At 59.5% G+C, this 22,129-nt stretch overlaps 6 protein-coding genes across 6 annotated transcripts; 2 read left to right on the top strand and 4 right to left on the bottom strand.

Moving 5' to 3' along the window:
• Positions 1 to 816: 816 nt before the first annotated feature.
• THITE_35556 (uncharacterized protein) lies at positions 817 to 3,141 on the bottom strand (the record flags this gene model as incomplete). Its single annotated transcript, XM_003651530.1, has 1 exon — positions 817 to 3,141. One exon carries the CDS (start codon positions 3,139 to 3,141, stop codon positions 817 to 819), a length of 2,325 nt encoding a protein of 774 aa, XP_003651578.1.
• Positions 3,142 to 4,299: 1,158 nt separating this feature from the next.
• Positions 4,300 to 8,533, bottom strand: THITE_2112055 (uncharacterized protein). The gene is made up of 2 exons (XM_003651531.1): positions 8,094 to 8,533; positions 4,300 to 8,036 (listed from the first exon to the last, which is right to left on the bottom strand). The coding sequence occupies exons 1-2, from the start codon at positions 8,322 to 8,324 to the stop codon at positions 4,458 to 4,460; spliced, it is 3,810 nt and encodes a 1,269-aa protein (XP_003651579.1). The 5' UTR covers positions 8,325 to 8,533; the 3' UTR covers positions 4,300 to 4,457.
• A 3,782-nt stretch (positions 8,534 to 12,315) lies between these two features.
• THITE_2112057 (uncharacterized protein) lies at positions 12,316 to 13,378 on the top strand. Its single transcript, XM_003651532.1, has 4 exons — positions 12,316 to 12,494; positions 12,581 to 12,692; positions 12,837 to 12,934; positions 12,998 to 13,378. The coding sequence occupies exons 1-4, from the start codon at positions 12,452 to 12,454 to the stop codon at positions 13,096 to 13,098; spliced, it is 354 nt and encodes a 117-aa protein (XP_003651580.1). The 5' UTR covers positions 12,316 to 12,451; the 3' UTR covers positions 13,099 to 13,378.
• Positions 13,379 to 13,499: 121 nt separating this feature from the next.
• On the bottom strand, positions 13,500 to 16,693 carry THITE_2149810 (uncharacterized protein; the record flags this gene model as incomplete). Its single annotated transcript, XM_003651533.1, has 6 exons — positions 13,500 to 13,852; positions 13,929 to 14,105; positions 14,234 to 14,292; positions 15,277 to 16,070; positions 16,451 to 16,517; positions 16,673 to 16,693. 6 exons carry the CDS (start codon positions 16,691 to 16,693, stop codon positions 13,834 to 13,836), a joined length of 1,137 nt encoding a protein of 378 aa, XP_003651581.1. The 3' UTR covers positions 13,500 to 13,833.
• A 555-nt stretch (positions 16,694 to 17,248) lies between these two features.
• THITE_2112060 (uncharacterized protein) lies at positions 17,249 to 18,932 on the bottom strand. The gene is made up of 4 exons (XM_003651534.1): positions 18,634 to 18,932; positions 18,478 to 18,577; positions 17,635 to 18,346; positions 17,249 to 17,522 (listed from the first exon to the last, which is right to left on the bottom strand). The coding sequence occupies exons 2-4, from the start codon at positions 18,524 to 18,526 to the stop codon at positions 17,261 to 17,263; spliced, it is 1,023 nt and encodes a 340-aa protein (XP_003651582.1). The 5' UTR covers positions 18,527 to 18,577; positions 18,634 to 18,932; the 3' UTR covers positions 17,249 to 17,260.
• Positions 18,933 to 19,599: 667 nt separating this feature from the next.
• On the top strand, positions 19,600 to 21,054 carry THITE_2112061 (uncharacterized protein). Its single transcript, XM_003651535.1, has 3 exons — positions 19,600 to 19,922; positions 19,996 to 20,682; positions 20,832 to 21,054. The coding sequence occupies exons 1-3, from the start codon at positions 19,862 to 19,864 to the stop codon at positions 21,002 to 21,004; spliced, it is 921 nt and encodes a 306-aa protein (XP_003651583.1). The 5' UTR covers positions 19,600 to 19,861; the 3' UTR covers positions 21,005 to 21,054.
• The last annotated feature ends 1,075 nt before the right edge of the window (positions 21,055 to 22,129 follow it).

A 22,129-nucleotide genomic window follows, 5' to 3' on the forward strand; every position in this document is an offset into this window, starting at 1 on the left:
TGGCGTTCACCGGTCTGTTCTGTTGGGTCGGCAGGGTCGGCCTACTAAGGTACGGCTGGCCGAGCTGGCCGGTGAGAGATGTGAGAGCAGCGCTTCACGAGACGTTGAGTTCCCCGGCTTGGCAATCTTGCCCCAGGAACATGCCCCTTCGAGCTTGGAGATTATACTACACAATTAGCGGACGAGTTGCCTTGAGAGGTGAAAAGGGGTAACTATTTCCCGGTAGGGTTGGTTGCTGGAGCGACAGGAACTACCCCGTGTCTCCCTGTGACTTACCACTCATATCAAGAACCACAGATTGGCAGCAGGTAGAACTTGCCCGTCCATCGCTCCAAGCGAGAAGTGTGGAACGGCCCAGGCAAGGCATCCCGGGATATGTCGACACGGCGACAGGGGTGCCAATCGCAGCGAAGCAAACCGTAACTCGACGTCTTCCGTTGAGTCGATGGCGGCGGCTCATAAATAGTCATGAAGAAGACGAAAAGCTGCCCACGTAACCGAGCTTACGGGAAGCTCTCAGTTTGAATGGCTGGAGGAGGACCGGACAGCCTTGCTGTCCACTATGATCACTTAGCAAGCATAAACCGCAGGCATTCAACTTTCCAGCTCGTGCGCATTCGTCCCCGTCTCCCTTGTGAGATCCCAAGGGTTGCTGATGCTCGAAGGGAGAGCCGAATGCCCAGCCGCTGCTCCCCATTTGTGGTCCAGTAATGAGGCTTGATGGTCGCTCAAAGTTGCATCGCAACCTTCCCTGAAGTCGACCGCTGTGATAGGAAACGCTGCCCAGCCCCTATATACGATTCCGACTCGGCACCATCAGCATATCCTAACATCCGTCTTGTCCAGCATGAGAGGGTCTGCCGCAAGGTCGTTATCCCGCTTGTCCTCGTCGAGGTCACCGCGCGCAAAAGGGCGGCGATAGCCGATAATCGAGTACTCGCCGCGCCCCCTTACCGCGTCGAAGAAGGATTTGCTCAAGAGGACGCCGTCGACGAACCCGACCCGCCTGTACAGCGCCGCCTCCCCGCGCACTGGCCTCAGAATGAGCCCGAACCGGTGCTCCACGAAGCCATCATCAAGGACGTGCGGTAGGCGGGCGAGAAAAACGACCACCAGGTTTTCAGGATGGTCAGCCCCTCTGCGGGTGTCGTCGAACCCGCCCTCGACCCAAACATTCCCGGAAGGCGTCGCCAACTTAACCACAGCATCAGCCACCTCGGAACGGGCCGGTGCCTGTCCAAACAGCGAGCGTAGAGCGGGCGCCTGGCCCTGGCGCCGCCGGACCGACAAGACGGGCAGCAGAGGCGCTTTCAGCACTAGGTAGCCTTCTGCAAGCCTGCCGTAGGGGTCTGCGTCCCTGTTCACCGTCGAGTGGCGCACATACTCTGCCAGCGGCTCAAAGTCAGCCATCTTGGCCTTCCAGAATGCCCGCTGCGTGTACCACGTGTAGATGGGGAACTGCAGCGGGCCGATAACTGACGCCCAGGACCAGGACGGGGCCACGTATTCGGGTGTCGGGGTGATGTCGCGGCCGGGCTGGGCTTTGTGCCAGAGGAGACCTTCGATGAGACCGCTTTTCCACAAGCCGGCGAGGTATTCGCCGCCGGATTCACGGACTACGGCCTGTGCAAGACCAGACAGCGCGGGGAGCCGGTCTGTGTGCGCGGTGATGTGGCGCGCCGTGTAGTCTTCTACCATCCTGTGCCAGTCGCCCCAGTTGACCTTCTGTTCTCGCTCACTCGACGGGTCCCGGTCCGGACGAGCAAAGACGGAGTCAGCGATATTGGCTGTCTCGCAGAGGCGCTTCAAGTGACCCTTTTCTTGTGTGATGGCATCACCGTCCTCGCTGGCTCGCATCATCTCGCACTCCCAGAAGGCTTGATGCGATCCGTACTGCAGGGAGCGCATTGGCAGACAGCGCTCCTGCAGACACCACGCTCTCCGACTGATCGGCTCCCAGTTCAGGTTGTCGGGTCCAGCCGGATCAATCCACCGGCGGCTCTCTGGTGGGCACAACTGGAGGCAGAGGTGTCGTCGCCCTGGGGTCGCCGGGGGCAACCGTACCGTGTCTTGGGCGTGCCTTGGCGAAAGGAAGCCAGCGGCATCTGCGTCACTATTTGCGGCGTTGAGCACAAGATGGGCGTAGCGATAAACGTTGGCCATTTGAGCCGCCTCCTTGGCCCAGTCTCCCGCGTCGTCTTGAATGATACACAGGCTGTCGATCCACAGGTACTGGAGACCCAGGCTATTCGTCAGGCCAACCGAGTCCTGGAAGGTCTGGGGCAGGACGCCTACATCAATTCCCGCCATCCGCGAGGGCATGGTCTGTCGGGTGGTTGTGAAAGGTGTCCTACCCTGGCCCCAGCAGTGGCTGAGAGCGACATACCGAACATCAGCAGCCAATTTCATTGCCTGCGTCTCCCGTAGGAAGATGCTGTGGCCGCCAGGCCCGATCTCAAGCAAGCGAGTTGGCAACCATCCCTTGGGCGCGGCGGAAGGAATGCAGGCTGTCCCGTGGTGGTTCACGCACGTCTTGAGCCAGCCGCAGACGGTGTCCAGGCTGGTTTGTGACAACGGGTCTTCCGGGACTAGGAGATCTGTGTTAAGATCAATTTGGGCGGTCGACACCCTGTTGGCCGAGCCTGATGCCGGGTCCTCAGCGACGGCGTCAGGTTTCTCCCGCATGATGCGCAACTCTACCGTGACTGGATCGAGCACATCAAAGGATGTCCTTGTTGCCGGGCCACAACATTGCGCGCGCAGGAACAGACTGGATTGATTTCTTCTGCCATCGTCCACTCTCCTCGCTCGTCTGACGATCTCCAGGGAGACTGGGGAGTTTCGGTACTCGGTGATTTGACGGACTGGGGCGTCCAAACCTTGCGGCGGGTCGAGGGGGTCGAACATGGCATCCCGAGTCGCCTGTTCGACCACCACTTCACGGCTAGCCTGCCAGCCCTTCATGACAATGCTGCAAAGCCCGCACGAGGCCGACGAAGCGTCGACGGCGGCCAGTGTGCCGTGCCATGGTGATTCGAGGCAAACGGAGTCATCAGAGTAGGCGCCTTCCCGAGACAGGAGGCACTCGACTGCGCCGTAAACGTCCAGGCCCGCGCAAAGACTGCAGAGAGTGCCTTCCATGTCGGTCAGTCGCGGTTGCCCGAAGCGTCGGAGACTTGCGCTGGTGCCTAAACTGTATCCCGGGCTGGAGACACTCGCTTTGAGGGCGAATGATCAGACCAGATCGGAGTGACGGTCTGGAGATTGCTTTTGCTGTGTCAAACCAGTGTGTCGCTCCGCGACAAAAGGTGAGGTGGGTCAGGTAGTCACCTCTAAGTACCTTACTGTGGAAGGTAGGGAGTCAGTCACCTGGGTGGTCTCCGTAAGCAGCATCGACAGAGAGAGAGGATGGGACTAGTCCCAAGGCAGCCCAACCTAGGGTTAGGGTCAGCCCCTGAATCGAGCCTGACGTCGAGATGCATGGCTGTTGTTCGAACGCAGTGATGGGAACGGTACCTACCGAGTGTCACACAAGCAAATGACCAGTCTTAAAAACAGCAAGCAGCTTCCCGTCATGGAGCTGCACCTTTTTCACAGTTAGATGCAACACACATTATCACCCACAGCCCCAAGCATACCCGCGCCATCTCATGCAAGCAAATGCTTCCTCATATACCACACCCATATGTCACCCAACGCCTCCCTGCCTGTCTCTCCGCCCACGCATGCCATTCGCAAATGGACGGCCAACCAATCCTGGCCACTTGCACCCTTCCCAGCATGGGCCATACCGCGCGAGATACGGCGTATGACACAGGCAAGGAAAGAAAGGAAAGCGGTGTTCCTGCTGCTGCTGCCCCTGCAACAGACCGATGGGATGGTATCATGAACGACGATGACGACGACGATGATGGTAACGGCAAATGACAAAAACGACAACGATGCTGATGCTGCGTCCCATGAACAAACAACGAACCCAAAACACACCCCGCCAAGTCCGTGCCCGGAATGCGCAGAGGAGGAAACAGAGCCCAAGCAAACTTAAAGAACCGGGGTATCCATCCACTTCCCTCCGCCGCTCCGCTACCCTTCCTTCCGGCCCCAAAACGAACCTTCCGCTTCTCCGTTCCCCTCACTCCCATGCTGATGAGATGCTGATGAAGAAGAAGACGATGCACAGGCAGACACTCATAGTCGTAACAGTAAGTAAACAGTAAAGTAAAGTGCTAGAAACAACCACAAAGGAAAAAAGACTCCGCTTCTTTCTGTCTTTAAACCGTCCCCGCCAAAACTCCCTCCTCCCTACCCTCCCCCCAGCTCAGACACAGGCAGCGCAAACCTCGCCGGCAGACACAGCCAGCCCCAACCTCGCCAACCTCGCCGGAGGAGTTTTTTTTTCCTCCCCCTCTCCCACCCCGGGGTAATCCTCCACGTTATACAACCCCCTCCCCCCACCTTCACTGCACCCGCCGGGCCTCGAACAGGCTCAAGCTCAGCGCGGTATCGTTCTCGCCAACATTGGGCGTCGGCTCGCTCAGCGTCTCCCACCGGCGGTACTGGAACACGCTGAGCCGCTCGCCCGCCTGCCCGCGGTCGAGCCCCCACAGCGAGGCCGGCGTGCCGAGCAGGCCGCTGAAGAGCGTGTTCGACGGGTTGGTTGCGGGCGTGGTGGTAGTCGTAGTAGTAGGAGTGGTGGTGGTAGGAGTGGTGGTGGTAGGAGTGGTGGTGTTGGTAGGAACGCCGGTGTTCGTAGTAGTAGTACCAGAGCGCGCGGAACCGCCACCAGCAGCACCGGCACCGGCAGCGGCAGCGACCGACGCACTCGCGTTCGCATTTACATTCGCAGAGGAAGAGGACACCTTTTCCCGCTGCGAAAGCCACAGCGTCCCCGCCCCACCACCAGCACCACCGACGACGCCATCCCCACCCCCCTCGCCGCTCGCAGCCCCAATGCTGAAGATATACCGCAGCCTGGCATCCGCCGCGGCGCCGTCTCTCATCGCGCGCACACACATGGCGCGCGCGTCCTCGCTCAGGGTGTCGACCAGCAGACACGACAGATCAAACACGCGGCGGGCGAGCGCCGCCGCTGCCGCAGCAGCAGCAGGAGCAGCACCAGCAGAAGGGGGAGGATCCGCCGGCGCCGCAGCTCCCGCCGCCGCAGGGGTGGGCGCTGAGACGAGCACGAGGGCGTCGAGCTCCTGCATGATGCCCGCACAGGCGACGAGGATCTTGGGGCGCACGTCGCTGCTATTGCCGGCGGCTGGCTTGGACGAGTTTTCGGGCGGGGCCTGTGTCTGCGCCTGGGCCTGGGCCTGGGCCTGCGCGTGGAGGGTGATGAGGTTGAGGGTGAGGGGCAGCCAGCTGGTGAGGACGGTCGACTTGGCGGCGGCGAGGGCGGGGTCGGGTGTGCCGGGGTCGCGGTCGTCCGGCGCAGCGAGGATCTCCCAGAGGTCGACGAGCTTGTCGACGATGGAGGGCGGCAGCGAGGTCTGGCGGGCGGCGCTGCCGCGCACGACGGCGTCGATGACGGAGAGCAGGTTCTCGGCCATCTGCAGGTCTTGGGCGAGGGCGGCAGCGTCGGTGTTTGGCATGCTGCGGAGGGAAGGGAGTAGCTCGAGGAAGCGGTTCTGGGCACGGAGCTTGAGGTGCTGCGTGATGTCGGGGCTGAGACAGCTCAGCATGCCGACCCACGAGATGTTGCCGGCGGTGATGGCCTTGTCCATGGCGTTGGCGAAGAGCTCGACGTGCGACTGCTGCCGGTCGGCGGCTTCCTGCGTGTTCTGCTCGCCCGAGCTCAGGCTCAGGGCGAGCTTCACCTGGCAGAAGGGCAGGGTGAATTCGTTTGTCAGCTCCAGGACCTGGTCGAACGTGACAGGTGCCGGGGTGTCGGCAGCAGGTATCAGAAGCTTTGTTGTGACGGCGTCGATCCAGCCGCTGACATGCGGATTCTGGCTCCTGGCGCCTAAGGCCCGAGCCACTCCGGTGGCGTCCCTCAACACGAGGCGTTTGAGCAGCTCGACGAGATTCTCCACGACAGAGGGCGAGTCCAAAGGGAGGGCCTCGAAGTCGTTCTGTGCCTTTGCGTAGGAATACTCGGCCGACGCCAGGAGGATGAGACCCAGTACTTCCTTCGGGCATTCTCGGATGGCCTGGTCCTGGAGGATGGCAAACCGATAAACCTCGTCGACCGTCATGAGGTCGTTCTGCGGCAGCGGCGCCGTGAGCAGCTGAAGTACTTCCTGCATGTACCTCGACCGATAGGTAAGCTGCACCACCTGTGGCGCCCCGGCGCCCGTGGCAGCTGCCCTTGCGCCGCCTGCACCCTGCCCAGTAGGAAAGTCCGCGGCCGTCGCGAGGATAGCGCCCAAGTCCAAGCACCCAACCGAGACGAGCAGCGGGAATATCTGGAGGATGGACGGACGGCTGCTGAGCGTGCGCAGGTACAGCAGCCACTTGACCATGAGCCCGTCGAAGTGTTGGCTATCAAACACGCGCAGCCGGCCCAGCAAGCTGCTGTAGGCCCGCTGCCTGTCCTGCGCCTTGCCCCAGCACGCTTGCAGCCGCTGCGTGATAGTTTGGAACAGCCGTTCCATCGTGTTTCGGTCTAGGCTAGATCCCGCGGCGAGCAGCTTCTCAATCTCTTCGTGTAGCTCGCCGGCGTCGTCCTGCAGCCGGGAAACCATGTTGTCCGACACGGGCGAGCAAGCGTCCACGGGGTTTTGCCGGTCGCTCAGCGCCAGGTCCCGCCTCAGCTGCGAAGCAAGCTCTTCCATGCCGGGTATTCTCGGCGCAAGCGTGACGAGCGACGCGAGAAGCGGGCGAACCGCCATCCCTCCCTCACGGACGGCGGTTGTGAGGCGCTCGTGGAGGTTGCGGAACAGGGGTACCGAATCTCCCAGAGCTGAGAAGATGAAGAAATGCCGGCTGACCGTGTCGGCAACGGCCGCCAGGATCTCAACACCCGAGTGCTTCGTCAGCGTCTTTAGGATGTCTCCCAGCATAGAGAAGTCCTCAGCCGCTTCGAGCACGGATCGAACTGCGTAGAATATGGCGGGCGATATGTCCGGGACTTGAGGAGCCCCTTCTTCGGCCCTCGCGTCGGCGTGGGCAGCGAAGCTAGAACATAGCCAGGAACCAACCTCGGCCTTGAGCGCTCGGCTGGCGGATTTGATCTTTTTGCAGAGCTTGGCAATGGATAGCGGCACGCGCTGCAGGATCGGATCGGCTGGATCCACCGCCAACCCCAAGGTATGCTTCAGGTGCCTGATGGCCAACTCGGTGTCTTGTGCCTCGTCTGCCACGCTGAACGAGGCACGACGAAGCATGCCGCTCCTGAGGTTCCGCTGAGACGCCGAGAGAGCGTGCGGCGGAATCTCGGCAAGGAGACGGGTTGGACCGGGCCCGTCCGGTAACACATCCTCTGGGTTCCTAATCCCTCCCAGGGGTATGAGCCACTGGATGTATCGGGGTAGTGAGAAGATGCCCGACCGCGCAAGCTCACAGACAACGTGATAGAGAGCACATTTGCGCTTTCTTTCCTGGCATGCGCCGGCACTGAGGAAGTCCAACACGGCCAGGGTGGGGTCCAAGCCCAATGTGTTCCAGTGCTGCAAGATGCGGCTGGCGACGTAGATCTTTGCGAGGCCCGGGCGGTATAGCGAGGTGGACCACTCGAGCAACGCTTTCGCCAACGCCTCCTTGTCCTTGGAGATCCCCCAACATTGGGACGGAAGTTCGGCGGCCATGGGAGTTTGGAGGGTGCCATCCAACATCCGCACCAGGATATGCCGGGCAGCAGGTTGCGATCGGTTCGCGGCGGCCGCGAGCTGCTCGTTCCGTAAATTTATGGCCCCGAACACGTTGAGGCGAGTTTCATCGCCAGCCGGCAGACACGCCTTCAAGCCATCTCGGTACTTCGGCCATGTTAACGGGGACAAGAAGTTCTCAGGGCTGCTCAATATTAATGTGTTAAGACTTTGCGTCAGGCTTTGGAGCAGCGGGGATAAAATGTCTTTGTCGGGGTGATTAGAGATCTGCGGCTGCGTTAGTCCTCTCTAGCGACATCGTGGAGACATCGAAGGGCAGGTTACAAGGTGGTGATGGCTGATAAGCGCTGCAACCAAGCGCCGGCCATACTTCCTCAGCTTGAGCAGGTCCTTCCAGTACAACTGGGTGATGAGCATCCACATCGGAAGCCTCGCTTCGGAGCTGTTCTCGAGGTTGAAGACGAGCCACTCGGAGAAGTGCTCGCGGTCAAGCAAATGCTCGGCGTACAAGTGAGCAGCCAGCCGGGTCCTGCAGAGCGTTAGCTTCGCAGACATGCGGGTAGAGAGCAGAAAGGGCAAGAACTAACGCGTAGTGGACCTTGGATTTCCAGTCTTCTTCGTCGAATGAGAAGTAAACGTGTTCGATGAACTGCTCAACCGATACAGTCCAGTCTTTTATCCACCTGGTCTCGCCGCCCAAGACCAGCGAGCTGACCCCCTTCCGTTTGGTAGCCCGTATCTCGTTTGCACCCACACACTTGATCAGCCAGACGGCGCGGTCGGTCGGGACATGCTTTTTCAGGCACTGCTCTAGGAGTATCTTGCCGCGGATGCCGTGCGGGATGGTCCGGCTGAGCCGTCGCAGCGAAATGGCGGGGTTCGCGAGGTCTCTCAGCCAAGCCTCCCTCTTGGTGTCGGTGAGAGTCACCCGGGGAGGCAGCTTAAAGGTCGAGGGCGCCGTGATCTGGCCGTTATGTCTCCTCTGCCCAAGCACTGCGGTAAAGACGGACGAGAGTGCGGTCAGGCCGGTCTTGTGCTTGAGCGCCGGAAACAGTATCCCCTTGGCGGACTGCGTCTCGGCGGAGGAAAACTGGCCCTTATCATAGTAACCATTCCGGATCACGTTCTCGGAAAACTGATCCTCCGGATGCTTCCCCGTCCAAGGAAAGAAGTCTGCATATCCCGTAGACGGCGCAGGAACCGAGCCACTTGCTCGCGCGGCGGGATCACGACGTGTCGAATAGCGCGGGGCGGCAGCCGGCGGTTCGACGGTGAAGGGCTTTGGGCGACTGTCTTTCCTAGCCGCATTGGCGCTCGCTGGTGGCGGCACTTCGCGACGCGGAACGTTGGCGGTAAAGGGGGCAGGGCGTCGAGGCATGGGCAGCGGAGCGTCAATTTCGACGCTCTGTGGGTGGGTCGAGAGATGGGGGCTCATGTCTCCCATATCGGACGAGTCGGTTGGCGGCATGATGCGCGACGGCGTGAACACTTTCGAGGACTCGGCAGCGTTCGGGGACTCGGTGATGCCGCCTTGTGCCACGGGGTCAGCCGGGTCGTGGGAGAGTTCCAGCTTGAGGCGCGAGCCGCCGCGGCGGGGGACGGCGGGGCGAGCCGGGACGCCATCGTTGGAATCGGCCGGGCTGAAGTCGTAGAATGCGGTAGCGGCGGCGGCAGCGGCGTCGTCCTTGCGCCCGGAAGGCGGCGGCGGATATTGGTGCTGGGACAGGGCGCGCTGGTGGGCGGCCGGGCGCTGCGAAAGGGCCGCCGGCCCGCTCAGCTTGTGCTGGGGCGGCCGCTGCTGCACGCCCAATGGGGGCCGGGAGATCATCGCAGAAAGCGGAGCGAGTGCGCCATGTCCGTGGGATGTCGAAGACGGTGATGAATCGCTGCTGTCGGTTGGAGATGTCAACGACACCGGACGGCGGCGGTGATGGGCTGCAACGGGGGCATCGGCCGGGACCCCTGTAATGGAGCGACGAAATCCGCTGGGACTATCTCAAACTAGTGAACGGAATAGCGCTCGACGGGCTCTCCGGACGATGCCAAGCGCCGATACGTTCAAAAGCTGCTGGACTCGAGTGCGCGCGCAACTTTGCAGAAATAGGAGTAAGACGTGTGGCAGTCTTCACGGCCCAGCAGCGTATGACCTGACCGGAGGATCTCAGAGGCGAGGTTAGGATGGAATGCAGGCAGGATGTTGTCGGCAGGTCGGATGATAGGCGGACACGCAGCGCTGAGGCTTGGCCTGGGTCCCATCGGGCTGCGGGACCGCTAACAACGACACTAGTGAGCTCTTGGGCGATGGCGTGCACACATGCTCGGGCTAACTTTAGGCGTTTCCCAAATGGGACAGCAAGGGGTTGTGGGGAGGAGAGGGGGTAGGGCAGGTGCTTATTCCGTACAGTGCCTGCGGCGGCGATTTGCACACGGTGTCTGTGTCCCACGAATGGGAATCAACCTTCGAGCTTCAGTCGATCTCTCTCCACGGGCTGTGGGACTGGTTGAACGGCATGTTCGACGCAACCCAACCCGAGTCGGTGCCCGAATCGCACACACGCTGCCCTTCGGCATCTCAGGTTGAAACGCGGAATATTGCATCCATATCGTATATATCCATACATTAGAGCGCGACATCCCGAGCGGGCACACACAGTGCGGGAAGCATCCGGGCATGTGGCTGGCCAGTCTTGGCGGAGCCCCCGTCCTGTGGCGGCCGTATCGACCATCTGGCCAGCGATGCCCGCTTGGCATGCGATACGGAGTCCCCGGGGCGTCCGTTGCTGATACCGTTGGTCAGACTCGGTCCAATCCTCGCTCTCTGTCGCGAGACGTTCAGCAGGGAGAGGGAAGGGTGCCGCGGGATGTGCCCATCGACCCGAGAAGCGTCAGTAGCCAACCGGACTAATAACCGGGCAGCCATCTCTGTGCAACCGACCCCATTAAATCCACAACCCCTTTTCATTAGAACCACAACCCCCAAATGCGGTCCGTGCGCTCCCAACCCAACATACATAGGTAGCATCACACAAAGGAATTGCTTACACAGGAATCGCTGCAAATCGGCAATGTTGCTAGTGTCGTTGAAGGGGCAATGTACGAGGCGAGGCGCTAGGCAATGCACTGGGCGATGCGGTAAGCGCCGAGGCCCTGCAGCCTTCGAGGGCGTCGAGGTTGGCGATAGCTTCGTTCTTTCCTGTGGCAGCGACGGTGTTATGTAATCCTGACATGGCGACACGTACCTACCAGGGTTAGGGTAATATGTACCTATGTACCTCGGCCTCATGGTGTTGCGCGCTGCAAAGTTTTGGTGGGAGCGCACGGGCCGTACACCTTGGGGGTTGTGGTTCTAATGAAAAGGGGTTGTGGATTTAATGGGGTCGCTGTGCAACCATCCTCTGCAGCTGGCCACGGATATGGTAGACGCTGATGGCTAAAGAGGTCCCGCCAAGACTAATTTCGGCCAATTGTCGGCAATGTTTTTACAACGTTTTTACGCAACCCCGATCGCCAAGGCGTTTACACTATCGCTAAGCGGTTAGTTCGCCGGGGGTACGGGGGTAGCGCCAATCCCCCGTTGGTTAGGGTTTAGGTTAAGGTTAGGATACGGATTAAGGCTATAATACGGGTTAACTTCGTTTTCTTTTTTTTCGATTTAGTTGAGGTTTCGCGAAGTTGTTGCTACGAGTCTTTGCGATTCTTCGTTGTTGATGTTGCTCGAAGTCGTCGTGGCCCTGCTCACCCCGTGGCGATTGTAAATACTTGTAAGCGGCAGTCTCCGAAATTAGTCTTGGCGGGACCTCTTTAACGACGACCACGGATATGGGGGGGTGTGATGGCCCAGATCCCGAGAGCGGAGATTTCCGTGCCCCCGCTGACTGTTGGGGTCAAAAGTTGGCCAAGTCTTCCTGCTTTCGCCGTATCAGAGTGACTCCAGCGAGCTCGCTGAACCGCGCCTCCGTCTCGGTCGATCTTTGGGAAGCGGGAATGCCGGCCGGCGCTCTTGTGCAAGGAGGCTGCCGGGTCTGCAGCAGAAATTCGCAAGCAATCCGTCAGGTTATCCCTCTGCCGTGTTTGCTATGACACATAAGTACGGCGAGCGAGGCTAGTTTCCATGCAACCAACCGGGCGAACAAACGGCCTCAATGAGTAACTGCCACAAAGAACGCGAGGTCAACGCTTGCTCGAAGCCGGAGTCTGCACAGTCGTTGAGTCCCTGCCAAACTGCCGGGTGGGCGCCTCAGGCACACCGTTTGGCAGATAGGTAGGTGTGGCGCGCATACGGAATACTGCAAGTATAGGTGGGCAATAGATGTAAAACGCGCTTGCGTCGATTTTGCTGTTTCCGCCGTTAATGCTTCTGCATTTCTCGCTCCTCTGGTTATTTCCACTACCAGCCGCTTTGCGAAGAGCGAGACACTTTTGGAATGACTTTCTTGAGATTGCATGCCTGGGGCTCTGCACGATGTGTTTACGGTCCCCGCAGCGCTAAGCAATGGGACCCGAGGCCTGGAAAGCTCTTCCAAACCTTGGGGTCCAATGTGTGGGGCAAACAGCTCGCTAACTGTTGATTACCTTACGCTAGCGTTCCTCCAGGGGTTCTTCTGCGCCGAAAACACGACGCCGTTTCCGCGCCGTCCCGATCAGATCAGTTGTCGTGTAACTGCGCCAGCCGATCGATCACCATGGAGTCCAAAAAGGAGAAAGATATGAGACAGCCGGACTTGAGTGAGTCTTGAAGTCCGATTACCATCGGCATCAGCGATTGGAGCGTCAAACCGGAAAGCGGACTAACCTGGACGGCGCGGCGGCAGTCATCCCCTATCAAGAACCGGCTCCCAAAGGCGACAATGCCGAGTTCTCCTCGACGCTCTCCTCGACCCTGCCTATGGCCGCTATATTCCTGCGGAACCGCTACGTTGGGTGGTAAGCTCTCCTCGAAACTGCGCACGAGACCTCGATCCTTCTGGGCTCGCCTCCCTCGGATGCCGTCGCCTCCTTGCCTGTCGTCGCATCATCCGCCCATGATTGCACCCAAACCGCGATGCGCTGACCGTACCGATGATGCAGGGCGGCCGTTGTCTTCAGCATACAGAGCTGGCTAGGCGAGAGCGAGGAAACCAGGAAGAGCCCAAGCGCGCCGGGTTACTTCTCCGTCGGGATGTCCCGTATGGCCTGTTCCTCGGCACCCCCAACCCCATCCTATCATGTGCTGACCTTGAACTGCCTAGTAATGTCCCTCATTGTCACGTACCTGCCCATCTTCCTCCCGCCACAGCCTGGCCTGCAACAAGGAAGCGCGACCGGCGCCGCCGCCCCGGCCGCGTCATAACCCAACGGCGAGTATGCGCAGCAGCGATCGAAAGCCACAAGCAACGGCCGACAACTCCGTACCAAACTGAATACTTGCATGGCCACGTAATAAGGAGTTTCATACTCAGACGGTGGGGGGGAAGGAGTTTGTGCCGTGATGAGCTGTACGATTATACCCAACACACGTAATTCGAGTGCTTGTCTCGTTGCCCTCGTCTTTTCGGCTGCGTGTCATAAGAGATAAGAGACCAGCATACCGGCAGCAGTCCAAGCCAGTATTGGCGAATTTCCAGTTCCGGCGGTCGCGACGGGCGCCTACAACAACATCAGTGGACTCAATGTTAGACAAGGCCGGGAAGTATACGGTGCCAGGACCCTCGGTGCGGGCACAACATTTGGGCAGGCTGAAGCATACGAGTTGAATAACGGGCCAAAACACCCATTGTTGTATAGACATGTTTAAGTTGGGTATATATAAGAAGAGATCCATCACAACAACACCTCAGGCACAGCCCCTGCCATCCACCCATCAGCTCAGCGGGACTAGACCACGAATCTGACCGCCATTCCCAACGGAATCATAGCACGCGTGCACCAGTGCACGCTAGCCTGTCGTGCGAGGTTCCCGACGCTCCCATCAAAGCATTGCCACCGACTCGAAGGAAGGCTTCGCCGTCTTCAAGTTCAAGATCTGGCCGCCCACAGATCGACGTCGGCGGCGATTGACAAAAAGCAACGGCACGCAAAGACAGAATCAGTTGCTGCGAAGCGGCCTGCAAACAGTCAAGTCGGTCAGCCAAATCAGCGGCTAGCTTACTTCTCGAAAGAGCCAAGGAAAGCCACACGTACCCGCATCCCTGGGGCGTCGTGACGCCGAAGAAGCAGTCGCCGCCCGACTTGGGGACGACCTGGTCGGGCTTGATGGGGGTGATGACGACGCCGGCGCTGGCGAGCGAGACGCACAGCGAGAGCGCAGCGGCGGCGAGGGCGGCGGGCTTCATGACTTTTTGCTTGACCTGACTATGCCTGGTTCGGGGTGTGGGATGGGATCGATTATTCGGGGCGCAGCAGAACGAGTGGCGCAGGGAATGGGCGAAAGGGGTAAGTGTGATGAAGGTATTCAGACCAGCTGGTATTTGGAATGCAACTATTACCGGCGAAGCAGAAGAGAATGGGCAGCCTTGAGCCTTGAAAGATAGCGGCGATCAAGCACCTCGACGAAAATAGAGAAGTAATTACAGCTACAGAAGACGAAAGGAGAGAAGGAGAGAACTCTCAATGACACGGGAAACGATTGGGCGGCGAGGAAATCGCTGAGTCGCGCGACCGGGCTGGGCGGCAATTCTGAAACCCGCCGCTGCGACTTCGCGTGCGGCCGGAGCGGGCGGGGCCGCGGGAGAAACCGACCAAGCAGAGAGCGCGCGTTTCAGGGGTAGACGTTAAAGAGGTCCCGCCAAGACTAATTTCGGCCAATTGTCGGCAATGTTTTTACAGCGTTTTTACGCAACCCCGATCGCCAAGGCGTTTGCTCTATCGCCAAGACGTTTAAACGGTTAGTTCGCCAGGGGTATAGGGGGCGGCACCAGCCCCCCCGCTAGTTAGGATTTGAGTTAAGGTTAGGATACGGATTATAGCTAGAGTGCGGGTTATCCTCGTTTTCTTTTTTTCGATTTGGTTGAGGTATTGTAAAGTTGTTATTGTTACGAGTCTTTGCTATTTTGCATTGTTGATATTCGAAGTTGTGGCGGCCCCGCTCACCCTTGGCGATTTGTAATTACTTGTACACGGCAGTCTCCGAAATTAGTCTTGGCGGGACCTCTTTAACGACGACCGTTTCAGGCCTGAAACTGTTCTGGCCGGGGTCAGAGGCGCCATGCCTTGTTCAGGAATCGCGAGAGAGCATCAAGTGACGATGCACCGAAGTTTGGGACAGATGAATTCCTTATAAGATACACCACGGCAGCAGCGGTTATCATCGTGCTGAGTGAGACAAATTCGATAACAGATCCACTCGAGCAAAGTAAGGTTACTGTGGTAGGTCGGCAGTGATCGACGCGCCTTGGCATTCCACTCGACGGATGCTGTGTACCTGACATATTGTGGATGTATCAGTCATGCAAACCCGGTCCCTTGCATTTCCGCACCTCAACAACGCTCCATTCTCCGTGGATGCCATGGCTTATAGGCCAATTCTCACAGCTTCTTGCTCGACAGCCTCGATGTCCCTTTGGGAGACCGTATCGCCCTCCAGCATATGCGTTTGCCATGACTTAAACTCCTCATAGTCGTCTAAGAACTCGCTATCCGTGAGCCACCAGTCGAACACAGCGGTGTCTAATCCGTCATCCACCGCGCGAAAGAATGTTGCGTCAACCGTCTCGCGAAGCCCGTGCGCATATTCGAGGTCGAACGTGAGAGTGTGCTCGTCAAACCGTGCCGCCACACAATCACAGTACAGTCGGATGGCAATCCACTTGAGGGGAGCTCGCGCCCCGAAGCATTTTGCGAAGAAGCCCAGGTCGAGGCCGAGCTCCCAAGGGTCACGGCGCTCGAATCCTGCGGCAAGAGAGCATCGTAACTCGCGCGTTGTTGGAAAAGAAGCCTGGGTTCCAAGCTCGCGATCGAGCCCGCGACTCAGCAATGTCTGCAAAGAGACGCGGTGCACCTCGTAGTGCTCGGGGATTGCCCATTCGAAGACTGTTTCGTGATGGAACAACGCCGGGTTTCTGTGGCCGATCTGCTCCGCTAGGTGTCGGGCAGCATGGAACCGGGCAGGCGCCGAGCCTCCGCCTGCTGGGACTTCGATGAAGACGATCCAGATATCGGCGGGTGATTCGTCCTCCTCCTCGTGCTTCTTAAGAGCACGCTGAACCGTGTCGACTATGCGGTTGCTGACCGACACCAAAGCTGTGGGCGTGTCTCTCTGCTTGTTAACATGGTTTTGGAACTCGTAGAGCAGCTCTTTGTAGTCCAGCGGACGTCCCCCTGCCCCTTTGCCGGAGACGAGCTGTCTAGGACTCCGCGCGGAGAAGCACCGGGTGTAAATCGTGCGATTAGCCACCCATGGAGTTCGGTGTCAGTGAGCAGCAATGCCGTAGTTCAAGGGCTTGATCGGTTAACCAACCAGGGCACTGCAGGTTTGCAGCCGCGAGGCTGAGCTCGAGAGGTTGCCAGTGAACGCAGCGATCCAGCGAGCGGGGTAATGCATGGAACTCATCCTAAGGCACATACGGAGTACCTGTAGGCGATCAATGCCCGGCCAAGAAATGACATAAGGCATCAATCGTCTTCCTCCCATCCCCTCCGCCAGTTACGCGGTAAGGATCGGGGAAGCCGCCGAGACCGCGCCCCACTCCGGATCCGCGACCCACCGAACCCGGGGCTCAGCTCCGATCGCTCCGTTCGCCAGGCCGGCTGGCTCGAGCCTTGAAGTGCCCGCTACACTAGGGGGCAAGTCAGAAATTGGATCGCGAGATGTATCATTGAAAGCACTGAAGACCGATACCATGAAGTCAATTCCTTGCTCGGAAGCTGTGCTGCGAACGGCAGTTTCGCTCCCCGAAAGTCCTCCCCGGTAACAGGCCCGGACGCACTGCACTCCGGGCCGGTCGCATTTCTTTCGGTGAGTATCAAGCTGGCCACATTTCTATCGAGTATCAAGGTGGCAAATAGCAAATCGTTGCTGTCATAATGCGCTGTGACGACTCAATTCTATCCCGGATTCAACAGGAGAAATAACAAGCCGCTCAGCTGGAAACGCTCGCAGTGCGGAGAGCGCCAGTACATACAACGTCAAGTGCATACTCTTATATCACCTTAAAATGCAACGCACATGTCGAACAACCAACTAAATCTAACTCAAGCAGGCACGCGAATGTGGATGCGAATAAACTCAGCTCAGCTCAACATGCAGTGAGAGACAGCAAACGCCCAATATGACCAGTCTGGACAACCCGACGCCCCAGAATGTAAAATCACCAAAGAATAAGATGCACGCATGCAACCGATCGACCTCTCGACGATCCCATATATCAATGTCCATATGTCCCATCTTTATCGTGTCATCACATCCGTCCCATCCCATCCCATCCGCAGACGCCCAACCGCCCCCTCTCTTTCTCCCAGGTCACAACCCACCGCAGCGCAGCGGGACGTAACGTAACCCGGCGCGGGCGACTTGCTCAAGCCGACGCCGCGGCCTTGGGCTGCCTCTTGGGCGAGTATATGCGGAACTGGACGAAGATGATGCAGTCCTCGACCATGGTGCCGAGCGAGCCCAGCAGCCAGGGCAGGGCGCGCACGAAGTAGTCGCGGTCCTGGCAGTAGGCCATGACGCTGGCGCCGTAGGTGAAGTTGCCCGTCAGCGACAGCAGGAAGAACAGCAGGGCGAGCCCCTCGCACGACTTCTCGCGGTAGTTCTTGATGATCTGCGGGATGCGCGCACTGTTGTTTTCACAGCCCTCTTGGTCAGCGCTGTCCTCTCTCTCGGTACACAGAAGCATATGATGACGACAGGGGGGAATTGTTTAAGGAGGGAAGTTGGGGAAGGACCTACCATAGATAACACAGCGCGCTCGCATACCCCAGCACCATCCCCACAACCGCCACAGGCTCCTTCATCATCTCCCCATCACCACCATCACCGCCCCCGGGCACGGGGGACGCACCACCACCAGGACCGCCGCCGTCACCACCGAGCCCCCACACCCCCATCTTGTTGCTGACAAACCACCCGGCCGCGCCGACCGCCCACACGGCCAGCAGGCTCACCGCGTTGTGCAGCCACGGGTTGCTGTCGGGCGTGTCGTCCTCGCCCGTGATGATGCGCGTCAGCGGGTCGACCAGGCCGGTGCTCTCGCGGCGGCGGAGCTCGTGGCGCCGGTGCGAACCCGGCAGGCCACCGCCGGGGGAGGAGTCGCGGCGTGGGCGGTGGGCGCCATTGTGGTGATGGTGCTGGTGGTGATGATAGTGGCGGTGGTCGGGGTGTTCGTCGTCGTCGTAGTTGTGCTTGGGGAGGAGGGCGTCGGTCTCGGTTGGTGGAGCAGCGGTCGCGGCTGTGGAGGTGGTTGCGGCGAGGTCGCTATCAACGGTGGCGGTGGAGGGCCGTCGGTCATGGTGGTGATGGTGATGGTGGCGGCGGTGGTGCTCGCGGCGGCGGGCGTTGATGGTGTTGTAGTATGTGCATTGGGAGATGAGGATGAGGTCAGCCACGCAGAAGTAGCTGGCGAGGGCTATTGTGGACGGCGCGAGGCTTGTGAAGAGGGCGCCTGCAGCAGGAATTAGATCTTTGATGCTCGTGTGCAGCAACCGGGTTGACGGAGAGGCCTGGCGTCGAGACCGCAGGGCCATGACGCTAGCCGGCCGCCCGAGAGGGGGGGGGGGTCGAACGGTTACGGACCGGAAAGATTGGCAAGATCACCCAGCAGCCATATCATCAGGAACTTCATGGATAAGGCATCTGCGCTCTTCGTCTTGTAGTTTGTGATCAATTGAGGAAGCTGCAGGATGCGTCAGCCGCTGGCCTGTCTATCTCGCAGCCTTCTGTGGCGCCTACCAAAAGACATATCCAAGCTGTCAGGCTGACGCTTCCAAATATCCCTGAGAGCGCCTGTCCGACATTGGCGGGCTTCAGCGCCTCGGGGACGGCGACGACGAAGGCCAGCATGACGCAACCCGGGGTTGAGCCGGTAGCGCTGAGTGAGACGGCAATTAGCGAAAGAATCGAGTCCAATGCTCGGCCATAGAGTAGGGGCCGCCGGTGCGGATGTCGTTTTTGGAAGGCTCGTGGCCTGGTGTTGAACTTTGCACGTGGGTCGAGTCAGACGGTGAAGTCACCGGGGCACACCCGCCCCGGCTGAGGACCCTTATCGCGGGGGGCGGATCTCGGGGTTGATAACCAGGGGACCTCAAACTGACTTCCTATCCCGGAAAAGGAAGTTGGAGGCGGCGCACGGCTGGCTGGCCGGACCCCGTGTCTTCTCTGGTTGGGCAGGAGCAATGCACACTTGCATCACCCGAGACCCCGCATAGTGTATTCCGTACGCTGCGGATTCGATCTGCGAACAGCAGCTGCCAACCGGAAGGGTAGGATGATTGAATGTGACATCGAATCCGATACACTACCTAAGTTAGCGGCACCCCGCACTCTCAGCTGTGTGGGGCAAGTATTCCGCCTGGGAATGACCGCTACGGACCGGCCACTCGCAGCCGGCTGATTCCAGCTAACCTGGTCAGGCAGTCACGCATCGGGATTTGGGGGAAAAAGCCAAGGCTGCATCAACTGCATCTCGGGAGATCTCAACAGCTTCTTCCGCTGGTGCAGTTCGATGCATTGGCGTGGAGCTTTTAGGTATTCCATACCGTCCGCTGATTACCTTACTGCTTACCTGAACTTACCTCGGGAGCAGGAGGGGAGGAAACGGGAGAATGGCCCTGGCCGAGGAGCCTGTCCCATGGCAGGGCCCAGCCTTGGCACGTGGGGCGAGTCTCTTGCATCCAAGCAATTCGATTCGACGTCGCGTCTCTCCGGCAACCGATCACGAGCGAGGCGCGCGGCTGATGGCTGACCACCGTCACTCATTCAGCAGGACTGACCAACCGTCTCGGCTGCCTGGTGCAGCTCACCCCGTCATATTTCTGTCAGACAACGATAAGCAGGAGACCCTGTGAAGCCCATCTCTCTTCCCGGACACTGCTGTTGTGGACGATCGTTGTTGATATCCTGCTCGACCAAGGATATTTGTTTTGTTCTCTTTGCGTGTAAACCTGACTCTGAGACAACGATGAAGCTCTCATCACTTGCCGTTGGCGCGTCAGCCGTGCCTGCAGCACTGGCCTGGGGCGGTATGTCGTCTCCCCCCTTGACCTTCTTGGTCTTGGACGAAACCCAACGACGCAACGCTCACAAATGGCACAGGCTTCGGCCACATCAGCGTCGCCTACCTGGCCAGCAACTTCGTGTCGCCGGCGACGACGTCCTACTTCCAGGCGCTGCTGGGCAACGACACGGGCGACTACCTCGCGGGCGTGGCGACGTGGGCTGACTCTGTGCGCTACACCAAGTGGGGACGGTTCTCCGCCGACTTCCACTTTATCGACGCCAAGGACGACCCGCCGTCGTACTGCGGCGTCGACTTCGACCGCGACTGCAAGAAGGACCGCGGCTGCGTGGTCAGCGCGCTGTACAACTACACGACGCGCCTGCTGGCCACCGACAACGACGCGGCGGGCGGCGAGCTGCCCGCGTCGGAGCGCGCCATCGCCGCCAAGTTCGTCGTGCACTTCGTCGGCGACATCCACCAGCCGCTGCACACGGAAAACGTGGCGCGCGGCGGCAACGGAATCCCCGTGACGTTCGGCGGCGCCCGGTTCAACTTGCACCACGTGTGGGACACGAGCATCGTGGAGAAGCTGGTGGGCGCCGCCGCGCACCGGCGGCCGTACGAGGCGGCGAAGCGGTGGGCCGACGAGCTGACGGAGGAGATCAACGGGGGCAAGTACTCCCAGGACCGGATCGACTGGCTCAGGTCTGCGAACCTGTCGGATCCCATCGCCACCGCCATTGAGTGGGCAACCGAGTCGAACGCGTTCGTCTGCACGACGGGTAAGTGCTGTCGTTTAAATCTGTTCTTGAGCAAGCAAGCAAAAAGACAAAGAAGAAAAGAAAAGAAAAAAGAAAGTTCTGCATATGGTAGACATAGACATGATGTTGCACTGTCCATGATGGCTGATAACTTCCAACTCGCCTGCCAGTCATGCCCAACGGTCCGGAGGCCATCAAGGGCCAAGAACTGGGGTCAGACTACTACGAAGCCGCCGCCCCGGTGGTCGAGCTGCAGATTGCGCGGGCGGGATACCGGTTGGCAGCCTGGCTGGACCTGATCGTTTCGAGCATCAACAGTCAATCGTCGCCGGGCGATCTGTAGGTGCACTGTTATTGTTTGTCGCGCTTGTCAGAGCATCTCTGCAGGATGAGTGGCGATCTTGCCGCTGGACGGTAGTTGGAGCGGCAGGTCTTTGGATTTCTACGGCGCCTTCAACGTGGCATACGTCGTCATGGAGATCCGTTCCCATAAGCGGATCGTCGTGTGAGCCGCGGGCGGGTATTGATATTCGAGTTGTGATGCACACGAGGATTTCTCGCCAAGGCGAGCCGGCGCATCCTTTGTCTGATCATCCCGTCGGCACCAGCTATCGTGATGCGGTGCCAAGAACGTGATGGACGGCAGTAGCTTGCTCCGAGTGCTCGCCGTCTCTCGTGTCTCGTTCCGGCGATCCCGGGTCACGGGTTCACGGGAATCACGGCATGCTGGGACGTGGGATGTTGGGAAACGCCAAGCAACACTGTGGGGTGGGGAGAGGGAGAACGGGCTCGGCGGCAGATCCTGTCTGACCGACTGCTGGAGGTTAGTCATCCGGCACTACACGAATTTGTGAGTCCTGAGTGAGCCAGTGAGAGAAATCTCGTAACGTTGTGCTTCCCCAGCCTGCCAATCTAAAGTTTTTTGTTGCGTTTTCGCTGGTTGGGGACCAGGTTCAGACGAAAGGTTACATTTGTTTCAGGCAATCGAGCGGTGATCGGTCCTGTCAGAGGGAGCAAGATGGGCCTATGTAAATACGAGGAGCTGGAGGAGCACTGCGTCGTCTCAGGATGTGCAGGGGCCCGAACGCCTGCCGACGACCTTGACGCTCCACGCTTGCACTACTTCCGCAGGTAGCACGGGAATGCCAGGTTCGCGGGCCGCTGCTGGCTGTTTACTACAACAATCCATCCCTTCACGCTGCGCAGGCGAGCGGCATGGGAGAGCGTGGTCCTAGGCGGAGCGGAATTATCCATCCCCTCACCCAACCATCGATCTTTTCACGATCTGAGCGAGGGAGTTATACTTCGTAGTAGTAACACCGGCCACATGCCGGACAGTCCCGATACATGGCGACCGAAACATCGGCTTGCGATGCTGGCCGGCGACCGTAAGCCGGGGTTCACGGGTCATCCCAACTTAACCCCCAGCTGGGATGAAACGGGGGATGACCATGCCCTGGCAGGCGAG

This window comes from Thermothielavioides terrestris, chromosome 2 (assembly GCF_000226115.1).
Source record: "Thermothielavioides terrestris NRRL 8126 chromosome 2, complete sequence".
In the NCBI taxonomy this organism is placed as follows: Eukaryota; Fungi; Ascomycota; class Sordariomycetes; order Sordariales; family Chaetomiaceae; genus Thermothielavioides; species Thermothielavioides terrestris.

Excerpts from the sequence above, each read along its gene's own strand:
- THITE_2112055 (XM_003651531.1), bottom strand. The coding sequence starts at position 8,324 with ATGTCTGCGAAGCTAACGCTCTGCAGGACCCGGCTGGCTGCTCACTTG. Across the intron at positions 8,037-8,093 it reads TTATCAGCCATCACCACCTT|ATCTCTAATCACCCCGACAA; the intron begins GTAACCTGCCCT and ends ACGCAGCCGCAG.
- THITE_2112057 (XM_003651532.1), top strand. The coding sequence starts at position 12,452 with ATGGAGTCCAAAAAGGAGAAAGATATGAGACAGCCGGACTTGA. Across the intron at positions 12,495-12,580 it reads TATGAGACAGCCGGACTTGA|TCATCCCCTATCAAGAACCG; the intron begins GTGAGTCTTGAA and ends GCGCGGCGGCAG. Across the intron at positions 12,693-12,836 it reads CGGAACCGCTACGTTGGGTG|GGCGGCCGTTGTCTTCAGCA; the intron begins GTAAGCTCTCCT and ends CCGATGATGCAG.
- THITE_2112060 (XM_003651534.1), bottom strand. The coding sequence starts at position 18,526 with ATGAAGTTCCTGATGATATGGCTGCTGGGTGATCTTGCCAATCTTTCC. Across the intron at positions 18,347-18,477 it reads TGATCTTGCCAATCTTTCCG|GCGCCCTCTTCACAAGCCTC; the intron begins GTCCGTAACCGT and ends TTCCTGCTGCAG. Across the intron at positions 17,523-17,634 it reads AGCGCGCTGTGTTATCTATG|TGCGCGCATCCCGCAGATCA; the intron begins GTAGGTCCTTCC and ends TGAAAACAACAG.
- THITE_2112061 (XM_003651535.1), top strand. The coding sequence starts at position 19,862 with ATGAAGCTCTCATCACTTGCCGTTGGCGCGTCAGCCGTGCCTGCAGCA. Across the intron at positions 19,923-19,995 it reads TGCAGCACTGGCCTGGGGCG|GCTTCGGCCACATCAGCGTC; the intron begins GTATGTCGTCTC and ends CAAATGGCACAG. Across the intron at positions 20,683-20,831 it reads CGCGTTCGTCTGCACGACGG|TCATGCCCAACGGTCCGGAG; the intron begins GTAAGTGCTGTC and ends CTCGCCTGCCAG.